The 12,000-nt window shown below is 42.3% G+C and overlaps 1 protein-coding gene across 1 annotated transcript in view; it reads left to right on the top strand.

Moving 5' to 3' along the window:
• Window positions 1-12,000, top strand: part of DDX10 (DEAD-box helicase 10) — a 250,891-nt gene that overhangs the window by 51,149 nt on the left and 187,742 nt on the right. The window contains exons 10-11 of the mRNA XM_079787350.1: window positions 7,250-7,351; window positions 8,493-8,580. Coding sequence (XP_079643476.1) covers window positions 7,250-7,351; window positions 8,493-8,580 — 190 coding nt within the window. The remainder of the gene's footprint in view (window positions 1-7,249; window positions 7,352-8,492; window positions 8,581-12,000) is intronic.

The following is a 12,000-nucleotide window of genomic DNA, read 5'->3' as shown; positions in this document are numbered from 1 at the left end:
CAGCCACCTCCTGCACACCCCCTCCTGGGGATGTGCCTGCAACCAAGGTACATGTCCTTGACTGGAATTGAATCTGGGACCCTTCAGTCCGCAGGCTGACACTCTATCCACTGAGCCAAACTGGTTATGGTGGCTGGTGATCTTTTTACTAGATGCTTGCCTTATGGGGTTCAACTTTGGACATTTTTCCCTTTTCCTTTGGGTATCTTTTCCTTCTAAATTTCAGTATTGTGGTCTGTCTTAACCTTGTGAAGCCTTTATATTTAGTATACTAGAGGCCCAGTGCATGAAATTCAGGAGGTGCATGAAATTTGTGTGGGATCGGGCCTAAAATGGCAGTCGGACATCCCTCTCGCAATCCAGGACCGCTCGCTCCTAACCGCTCACCTGCCTGCCTGCCTTCCTGCCTGATCGCCCCAAACTGCTCTCCCCTGCCGGCCTGATTGCCCCTAACTGCCCTCCCCTGCTGGCCCGATTGCCCACAACTGCCCTTCCCCGCCGGCCTGATCGCCCCCATGTGCGTGGCTATCTTGTGATGACGTCACTCATGAGGGTGTGAGGACCACCTAGGCTTTTATTAGTATAGATTCTGTTAGCTATAGTTTTGAAAGGTTTGGATATGGCCCTCTTGTGACTTTAATCATGACTCATTCTCCCAGATTCTTCTTGGGAGCATGAATGGGTAGATAAGATAGATATAGATAATTAGATTATTCTTCTTGTTTATGAGTCAATCTAAAGATGAGAGACCTTCAGTGGATGACTTTTTGATGTTCTAGATCTTTCTCTTTACCCTTGGCTATAGTCTGGCCCTATATAGAGTCACGGGCCTATTGATTTTTCTCTCCATCTCTGCATTTGGTTATAGGATGTTAAAAGGTTTGTTTATCCTCAACCCACTAATCTCCCTTCTTCTTGATTGTTCTTTGGGCCACACAAAATAAGCTTTTTTATCAACTTCACCCATACACTAGTTGCCTTTAGGGCATTTTAGTAAGTATACTACATAGTGGTCAGTATTAACTGATCTCTGTCTTTTTTGACTCTTATCCAGGTCCTTGATGAAATCTTATGGTCTCAGAAGTTGTGATGTTGCTTAGATATTGTGTCTTCTCATGCTGTTACCTCACTACTTCATACAGTAATAATTTCTGCCTTCAGAGTTAGTTTAGTTCAACACTGTGAAGGGGGATGCTTTAAATTCATATTTCTTCATAGGAAATGAGGATGAAACATTTGAGTCATACTAGTCTATATTAAAATACAATGAAGAAGGTATTTGGTACTAGATTTTCAGTTATGAAATATATTTAGTAAAAGGCATAAATACAGAGTGGGGCAAAAGCACGTTTACAGTTCGTATGAAAAGTAATACAGTAATTAATACATAATAATCTATACTAATAAAAGGGTAATATGCAAATTGGTCACGATGCCCTTACAGTAACAACCGAATAGCAGGCTGCGTGGGGCGACCAGGCCAGTAGGGGGTTAGCGAGGGATGACCAAACGACTGACCAGCAGGCTGTGTGGGGCGACCAGTCTGGCACGGGGGTTAGCGAGGGACGGCCAAATGACTGACCAGCAGGCTGCATGGGGTGACCAGGCTGGCAGGGGGTGCAGTGAGGGGCAACCAGGCTGGCAGAGAGGGCAGTTGGGGGTGACCAGGCCAGCAGGGGGGCAGTTAGGCGCGATCAGGCTGGCAGGCAGAGGCAATTAGGGGTGATCAGGCTGGCAGGGAGGCAGGGGTGATCAGGCCGGCCGGCAGGTGAGCAGTTAGGAGCCAGCGGTCCTGGATTAGAGAGAGCCCAGGCTGGGCTGAGGGGACCCTCCTCCCCCCCATGCACGAATTTCGTGCATCGGGCCTCTATTATAAAATAAACTGTTTTGTGTACTCACAACTGTGAACCTTGATGTTCACCTTTACTCTTTTCTTCTGTTTAATACTCATGCAACTGGAAAACCTAGAAAAAGCAAATAAGCATGAAGAAGATAAGACTTGACTCTCTCAACTGCTGCCTTTTGCCCCTGGAAAATTGACTCTTCATAACATTTGATTAATTTCTAATTGTTCTTTAGGTCTCAGCTTATAGAGTCATTTCCGTAGGTAGGTTTTCTTGACTCCTAGACTACATTCAATAGAGCTCTCCATTATATATTCTCACTAGAGGCCCGGGTGCACGGGGGTGTGTGTCCCTCAGCCCAGCCTGCACACTCTCCAATCTGGGACCCCTCGAGGGATGTCCGACTGCCCGTTTAAACACAATCCCGGACTGCTGGCTCCCAACCACTCACTTGCCTGCCTGCCTGATTGCCCCTAACCGCTTCTGCCTGCCAGCCTGATCACCCCCTAACCACTCCCATGCCAGCCTGATAGACGCCTAACTGCTTCGCTGCTATCCCGATTGCCCCTAACTGCCCTCCCCTGGTGGCCTGGTCACCCCTAACTGCCCCCCCCCCCCCTTCTGACAGCCTGGTCGCCCCCAACTGCCCTCCTATGCAGGCCTGATAACCCCTAACTGCCCTCCTTTGCCAATCCCCCCCAACTGCCCTCCCCTGCAGGCCTGGTCCCCCCCAACTGCCCTCCCTCCAGGCCTGGTCCCCCCCAACTGCCCTCCCCTGCTGGCCCGGTAACCCCTAACTGCCCTCCCTTGCCAGCCTGGTCTCCCCCAACTGCCCTCCCCTGCTGGCCTGGTCTCCCTAAATTCCCTCCTCTACAGGCCTGGTCCCTGGTCCCCCCCAACTTCCCTCCCCTGCAGGCCTGGTCCCTCCCAACTGCCCTCCTCTGCTGGCCTGGTCAACCCTAACTGCCCTCCCCTGCTGGCCTGATCGCCCATAAATGCCCTCCCCTGCCGGCCATCTTGTGGCAGCCATCTTGTGTCCACATGGGGGCAGCCATCTTGTGTGTTGGAGTAATGGTCAATTTGCATCTTATTCTTTTATTAGATAGGATGGCTTCCTGAATGTCTACTGTGGCACTCATACCACCCTACTGTTACTCACTGGTTTTAATGTCTGTAGTGGTTTTTTAGTTCTATGACAGCCAGCATTATGTCCATTTTGTCACTCTATTTCAATGCCTGGCATATAGTAGCCCCTTAATTTTAAAGAAATTATCAGTTAACTTAAAACTTTTAACAGTTTTGATTTACTTCATACTTTTCTATGTGTCTGTGTACACATAAAGATATACCCACACATACTTCTGTAAAGGTATTACACTGGAATTTCACCTTATGTGTTGAAGTGGAGTTTTGAAGTCAACATTTGAGGTAAATTTGCCCTTCAGTCTTTGTATTACAGAATAATAAGTCAACAAAGTCAGTTTTCCCTCCAGTGTTCAGTGATAAAGTTCTGCTTACATACGATGGTATTCAGTCTCTCTCTACAGAGGCATCCAAGAATTCTCCCAAACCAGACTCTAATGTATCTTCCTAGCAACCTTTCCTGCTGTCTACTTACATGTACTGGCTTTTCTTGAATTTCTTTCTAAGTTTGCCTCGTATTTTCCAGTTCATTCCTTTGTTCATGCCATTCTCCCCCTTTGGGATTCCTTAGCTTTTTTTCTTTCTGTTTTCAGGGCCCACCTCAGAGTCCATCTGCTATGCTTCTGTTTTTCTCTGGCTAACCCTGAGTGGTCTCTTTTTACTTCTGAGTTCATGGCATTTATTGCCTGTGGTAGTTCTTGGATACTCATTTACCATTTTGGGCTTTTGTGTGTGTGAGTGTGTGTGTGTGTGTGTGTGTGTGTGTGTGTGTGTGTGTGTGTGTGTGTGTTTTCTAGTTAACTGGATTGTTATATCACTGAAGATAAGGATATTCATCTTATATTTCTTTGTGTTCTTCAGTTTATTCCTGCCACAGTTTTTCAGTAAATTTTTTATTTAACTGTAAGAACTTGCCTTCTTATTTTATGGAATGAAAACCTGAAGGGAATGCTTCGAGATTACTTTTTCTTTTGTGTCTTTAAGAAATTTCCGTAAATACCCAATTCCATTTAGTCTTACTGCTTGCATGTAATAGCTGACACTAAAGTATCAGGGAAATCTGTAGTCAAGTAGTACAAGAAACTTAAGTAACTGTGGGTGCCTTTTGGCCTGTTTATGTAGAAATTTATTATGATACAGCACAAAATAAGATTTTACTAGGTTAAGGGAGAAGAAGTACATGGATTGGAGGCAAGTTGTTCACTGGGTAGATATACATTTCTTATTAGCCAAATCCCTAGGAAGATGATTAGATTTCCTTAATGTACTGGGTACCATGTTTATTAAATGGCTAATTTTATTACAACATTCTAGTGGCTTAAATGAGAAATTGTTTTCTTGCTGTAGGTATAGAGCTATTTAAGAAATGCTTTTTAGCCCCGGCCAGGTGACACATTTGGTTAGAGCATCGTCCCATGCACCAAGAGATTTTGGGTTCAATCCCCAGTTGGGACATTAATGGGAGGCAACTGATCTCTCTCTCCCTCCCCTTCCTTCTTGCTTCCCTCTTTCCCTCCCTCCCTCCCTCCCTTCTCTCCCTCCCTTCTTCCCTCATCCCCTCCCTCCCTCCCTCCCTCCCTCCTCCTCTTCCCTCCCTTTTTCTCTCATTCCCTCTTTCCCTCCCTTCCCTCCCTCCAAACCTATCCTTGAGTGAGGATTAAAAAAAAATTCTTTTTCATTGATTTGTTTCTTAGTTAGTATCTAGATCTTCTATTGTAGTGTAGCCACAAAGTTACTAGGAATTCTAGCTAGTGAGGAAAATTTGAAAAAGGTATTCAGAGTCCCAGTTTTCTTGTTGTCACAGAAATTTTAAAAAAATGGTGTTCCTCAACTTACACCATACACCAGAATAAACTCAAAATGGATAAAAGACTTAAATGTAAGTCAGGAAACCATGAAAATCCTAGAAGAAACCATAGGCACCAAAATCTCAGGCATCTCTTGTAGCAATATGTTTACAGATAATTCTTATAGGGCAAAGGAAACTAAGGAGAAAATAAACAAATGGGATTACATCAAAATAAAAACTTTGCTGCACAGCAAAAGAAACCATCAACAAAATGAAAAGGGAGCCCACTGTATGGGAAAACATATTTGACAAGGATATATCTGATAAAGGGTTAATATCCAAAATATATAAGGATCTCATACAGCTTAACAAAAGGAAGATAAACATTCCAATTAAAAAACAGGCAAAGGACTAAATAGACCCTTCTCCAAAGTGGACATACAGATGGCCAAGAAACATGAAAAAATATTCAAAGTCACTGATAATCAGAGAGATGCAAATTAAAATGACAATGAGGTATCACCTTACACCTGTCAGAGTGGCTACCATCAACAAATCAACAAATGACAAGTGCTGGCGACGATGTGAAGAAAAGGAAACCCTTGTACACTGTTGGTGGGAATGCAGACTGGTGCAGCCAATCTATAGAAAACAGTATGGAGTGTCCTAAAAAAATTAAATATGGAACTACCATTTGCCTCAGTGATCCCACTTCTAGGAATTTATTTTAAGAAATACATGTGTGTACCCCTATGTTCATACCAGCATGATTTACAATAGCTAAGATCTGGAAACAGCCCAAGTAAGTGCGCATCAGTAGATGAGTGGATAAAAAAGCTGTGGTACATTTATGCCATGGAATACTATGCAGCAGTAAAAAGATCTCTTATCCTTCGTGACAGCATGGAGGGACCTGGAGAGTATCATGCTAAGTGAAATAAGTCATTTAGAGAAAGATGGGTATTACATGATTGCACTCATGTGGAATCTAAGTAACAAAATAAACTGATGAGTGGAGTGGATTCAGAGATATGGAAGCATGGAACAGAGTGCAGAATTTCGGAAGGTGGGTGGGAGATAATCAACCAAAGACCTTGTATGCATATGTGCATAACCAATGGACACCGACAATAGGGTGGTGAAGGCTTGGGGTGGGGGGCGGGGGCTGATGAAGGTGTCAATGGGGGAAAAGGGATATTTGTAATACTTTCAACAGTAATTATTTTAAAAAATGATATTCCTAATATTTACTAACCAGAGGCCCTGTGCACAGATTTGTGCACCAGTGGGGTCCCTCAGCCTGACCTATGCCCTGTGACAATCTGGGACCCCTTGGGGCAGTCCGACATCCCCCGAGGGATGTAGTAGTGCGCGAAGCAGTGGGTGGCCAGGGAGGAGCCTGAGCCCGGGACAGGCGTTGTGCCGCTCACACTCATCCCAGCCCTGCTGCACCTTCTGCCGCTCGATAGCGCACTGCTGCAGAGGTGGGAGAGGCTCGGGCTGCCACAGCTGCGCTTGCCAGCCATAAGCCCAGCGTATGGCACCCCTTAGTCAGCTGAGCGGCGCTCCCACTGTGTGAGTGCCCTGACTACCAGGAGGCAGTTCCTACTTTGAGTGTCTGTCTCTGGTAGTCAGTGTGCGTCATAGCGACTGGTCATTTGGTTGTTCAGTTGCTTATTCTTTTATATATATAGACTAGAGGCCTGGTGCACGGATCTGTGCACTGGTAGGGGGCATAGGCTGTGGGGATCAGCCTGCTGCGGGAGCACCGCTCATTCCAGTCAGCCGAGCAGCTGTGGACCCATCCTCTGAGTGGCTGCTGAATGAGGAAATTAGTCTGAGCTGATATTTCGGAGTAATGTCTTGGGTAACGGCATGTTCTGTGTCCTGGAGGAACCTGGCGGAGAGCTTGGCACCCCAAAGCCACTTGGTGAATATCCTTGATGTGTGATGCCAGGTTGGTGACACGATCGGGGATGTTCAGGGCAGCTGTGCTCCAGGATCTTCAGAAATCAGGACAGCCTTCCCGGGGGGTCCACAGTCACATCCCCCTTGCCATCTGCCTATGCCAGCTCCCTGCACTCTTTCTAGAACACACCTTAGAGGGCCTGCATCAGCTGGTGGGGTTAGGCCAGAGTCTGGATTGTCTAAAGTATTTGATAGGTATAGAGACTCGGCCTCACCCTGAGTCTGCTACTGGCTGCTCCCGGTGTGGGAGCAGCCGCTCATCCCGGTCAGCTGAGCGGCGCTCCTACTGTGGGGAGTGCGCTGACCACCAGGGGGCAGCTCCTGCATTGAGCGTCTGCCCCCTGGTGGTCAGTGTGCATCGTAGCGACTGTTCGACCAGTCATTCTGGTTGTTCCACCGTTTGGTCACTAGGCTTTTATATATATAGACTAGGTGAACTTGCTTCCCTATTACCTATTCATCAAACTGTTAAAATATAAAATGCAGATTTTGTTTTTTTGTTTAGGTATAAAGAGGATGGGGAAGCTTTACTAATTTTGTTGCCCTCAGAAGAGAAAGGAATGGTGCAGCAGCTCCTCCAGAGGAAAGTGCCTGTGAAGGAAATCAGGTAAGACAACTGGTATGATGATGGGATTGTCAAGGTAACAAAGACATGACATTATTATGCTTACTTATGTGTGCCCAATTCCCTCCTCCCTCTAATCTGTTCTGTTGTCTGGTTTGTGACTTCTTTGTTTTTAACTTTTACTGAAGACTCTTAGTGGAGAAAATAAGATGAAAAATAGAACTTGTTAGCTTCAGGAGACATTGATGGTTGAAAGGATTAAATCTCTTAGATGCCATTTTTTAAGGTTGTTTGTCTATTTCAGAGGATTCTGTTCCCCTATCATTGAAGATATTTATATTGAGTGTTAGCAGAACTGAACAGAAGGTCACTTGTATTGGAGTCTTTGAAACACCTTAGCATTTATTTGAAGAAAAACAATTGGGAAGGTTGTTAAATTGGGGGCAGGAGTGGGAAGGAGTTTAGATGAAATAAGACTGGCTGAGTTGGTAATTGTTGAATCTGAGTAAAAGTTGTCTACCTTTGTGTATTTTGAAATTTTATGTAATTAAAAAACTAAGTAAAACCACCTCATCTACTACCATCTGTCATCACCTCAGACTTTCAGGAACAAAGTGGTTCAGCAAAAATCAAGAAAACAAGTGGGGTTTCTTTTGTGAAACCCATACTCTTGTAAGAATTTCATTTATTCTTGTAGCCTACCTGGGCAGAATTAAATAACACTTCTTTTATATTGTGCCTAATATCCAGATAAGGAAAACGATAATATCCGTTGTTGACTTGTTTATTTGAAGTTGGTTTTGTGATATTTGACTGAAAATGGAAATACACAAATGACATTAGATTTCATTTATTCCATTTCAGTGATGATCCATCATCTTCCATAAAAGGCTACTTTTAACTTTATAGACTTAAGAAGTTACCAATGCTCATTGTATTCTTAACCTTAGTGTCACTCAGCATGGGATGTTTAGAGATCTTTGATCTTTCATTCCTTTTTCCTGAATTATTAATATGCAAGAGAGTCAAATTTCTGCCTAGTAATTTCAGTCTAATCTGGCTCATAAATGAGAAATAATGTTATAAATTTAAAAGTACTAGGAAAACAGGAAAATGCTGTGTACTATTTTCAGTTTCCAAAATTGAGATGTCTTAGTTTAACCTTTATGTTTTTGTTATAAAGAATCAATCCAGAAAAACTTATTGATGTCCAGAAAAAACTGGAATCATTTTTAGCTCAAGATCAAGATTTAAAAGAAAGAGCTCAAAGGGTAAGTCTTTTTGAATCTGATACCTTCATTGGAATGGGGCATATGTATAATAAAGTTAAATTTCATCATTTTCTGATACTTCTGGTTGCATGCTTCAGATACTCAAGTGGTGTAATATTCAAATAAGATTAGCTTACTCTTAATCCCAAAACACCCATCAGAAGGAATATACTCATCCTCAAGTTTATAGCAGCATTATTTACTATAGCCAAGATCTGGAAACAGCCCAAGTGCCCATCAGCAGATGTGTGGATGAAAAAGTTATGGTACATTTACACAATAGAGTAGTATGCAGCTGTAAAAAAGAAGGATCTCTTACCCTTTGTGACAGCATGGATGGACCTGGAGAGTATTATGCTAAGTGAAATAAGCCAGTCTGACAAACAAAATGGAACCAGAAGCATGGATACGTGGAACAGACTGGCCAGTGCCTGAGTGGGAGGGGGGGTAAGGGGGGGAGTGGGCTGAATAAAGAAGGTGAAGGGATTAGCTAAAGAACATATATGCATACCGCATGGACATGGACAATAGTTTGGTAAAGGCCAAGGGAGGGGGCATGGGGGTAGGTGGAGGTGAACAAAGGGGTGGGAGGGGGATGTCTACAATTATCAGCATTAAAATCCTATATAATAAAAGGCTGATATGCAAATTGTCTCCTCGAACAGGAGTTTGATCAGGGGGTGGGACTGGTCTGCCAACTGCCCTCGGCCCCTCCCCCCCCGTTGGCCATGCCCTCGATCATTCCCTCCCACCCCCATTGGGGGCGGGGCCAGCCACCAACCGCCAGTGGCCCCTCCCCCTGGCACCGGGCCTCTAGTCTATATATATAAAAGCCTAAGCGACCATTACGACCGGTCAACCAGTTGCTATGACCAGAATGACTGGTCAACCAGTCCCTATGATGCGCACTGACCACATGGGGGCAGACGTTCAATGCAGGAGCTGCCCCCTGGTGGTCAGTGTGCTCCCACAGCCAATCTCTCAGGGTCCCTCCCCCGTCCCTCCTCCTGTCCGGCAGGCTCCATCTGGCAGGCCCTGTCTGGCAGCTGCCACACCCCAGCCAGCCTGGCCCTGATCAGGACTGGGCGAGACGGCCCCGATAGGCCCTGATTGCTGGCCAGGCCCAGGGACCCCACCCGTGCTTGAATTTTGTGCACTGGGCCTCTAGTTTTTTAATTAAAAAAACAAAAAACAAAACAAAAACAGAGATTGGAGACACAAAAAAAATTTAGTTTATTCTTTAACTCTTAAAAAATTATATATTTCTATTATCCATAAAAAAATCCTCTTAAAGATGATTTTTCAGTGCATAGTGACCTAATTTCTAGTATACTTGAAAAGTTATCAACTTTTGATTTTTTCAGTAAAGTTACTGTAACTCCTGAGCATAAAATTATCATCTCTAATTATATTAGTGTGAATTTATGGAAAGCATAACACTCTTGTTAAATTGTCTTTAGGAATGAGATTTTAACTTATACTAGTAAATATGATTTAATGTTCCTAAATTACTTTTTAGGACTTAGAAATTCTCATGATTAGCAAATAAAAAAAAAAAAAGTAGTGTCACTTTAAGTTAAACTTATTTTTTAGTTCTTAGAGTCCCCAGCAGTAGATTCTTTTGAAAAGGAAAATGTGAAATTAATTTGCATTGTGAGTACAGCTATCCATTCTTTGGATTGACAAATATTTGAGTCTCTGTTATAAAGCTCTTCATTTTCAACACTCTTACTTATATCATAGTTATGAGATCTACATTTGCTATGTACATCTGCACTTCCCATAGCATTCCATTGGTGAGTTAGAGAGTAGAGATTCAGAGGTTGGATTCTATTCAGCAGATAGATGAAGTGGGAGGAAGAAAATAGAGGATATGTGAAAAGGGCATCCTAATAAGGAGCCCAAGTGGAAATACAGGCAGTAATCAGGCTTTTATGTGATGATTTTGAAACTGGGTATTTTCAGCAAAGAAGTTTTATTTAAAGAGCAGGTCTTAAATTTAAAAAATTAACTTACAGTTAAATCAAATTATCATCGCTGTTCTTCAGATACATGAAAGCTAGAAGTCGAATGCTTACTATGTGTTAGGCACTTAGCCATGACATGACTTTTATGAGGCAGTTTGTGCACTGTTTTAATCTTCCCAGCAACTTATTAGTAGGTGGTTCTGATTTAATTTTATAGATGAGTATATAGTACTGTGAGAAAATTAAAAATTGTCCAGTGCTACTTGGCTATTAGTGGCAGACCTGAGATTCTGATTTAGTCTGCCTTTCTTTAGAACTTCCGTGATAAACTCAGGAGAGACTAATTCCACAATATAAGAAAACCAAATAATGAACTATGCAAAGTTGGACTTCTATAAGCTCATTTCATCTGAAATGTGCACTTTTTTTTTTTCTTGTACTATTAGGGCATGCATTTGGGAATGCACATGTTTTGTCTAGCAGACATACTTTAAGCTAGGAGTGCAATCTTTCATTTGAAAGCTTTGGAAATAGTATGTACATATAAAAATAATATACATAAATTCTGATATGTTGTGATTTATCATATACCCAGGAGGTCATTCAGTTATGAATCAGGAAATAAGAAAAACTGGAAGGATGCTGTTTCACTGGTTTGTACATACCACAAAATGAGCCTTCCAGAACAGATTATAGGAAAGCACATTGAAATAAATGATGTGATTTATTGGGTTTCACGCATGGCTTAACAGCATGGCTAACTGTATTGCCAGCAGCAGCAAGCTATCTAGTTTCATAGAAGTGATTTCCTAGCTTTTGGTTTTAATCTGGATAGAACAAGAACGATAAGCAATTGGAGTGATTTCTTGTGGATGGTTGTAGGGGAAAAAATTATCCTTGAATTGGACCATTCATTGTTCCTGCCTGTGTAGACAGGGAAAATGGTTTGAAGATTCTTGTACATGTTTTGAAGAAAGGATTAGTGTAAAGTTAGAGAAAATGTGAAGTTGAGAAATAAATGGAAATTACATATGGTTTACAAAAATTAATTTTAAAATCTAAAAATAAAAATGCCTGCTTAGATGTGTTTCATGATCTTTGTTGCCTGTTTATTTTACAAACTGACAAAGGATCAGGACCATGTTTAATTTTTGGTTTGTATAGCTTTTTCCATAAAGGTAGTTTTATAAAAACAAAACACAAGAAAATATTGCATGATGACAAATTATTTGAAATTATGATGATGATGTACTATTTGAAATTATAATAGAAAAGAAATAAACTTTAGGAATAAACTTGTTCCTATCATGATTTTATAAAGCCTAATTTAGTTAGAAATGGTAAAATCCTGTTTTGGTGGAAAACATCCTTTGACTACTATGATAATAGTTATTACTAATAATGAGCATTTATTGATACTTTCTGAATTCCAGAAGATAAGCCCAGGTATTCT

Source organism: Cnephaeus nilssonii, assembly GCF_951640355.1.
Source record: "Cnephaeus nilssonii genome assembly, chromosome: 13".
NCBI classification, from domain to species: domain Eukaryota; kingdom Metazoa; phylum Chordata; class Mammalia; order Chiroptera; family Vespertilionidae; genus Cnephaeus; species Cnephaeus nilssonii.
Note: the sequence above shows the minus strand (reverse complement) of the source record. Positions and strands in the feature narration are given on the sequence as shown.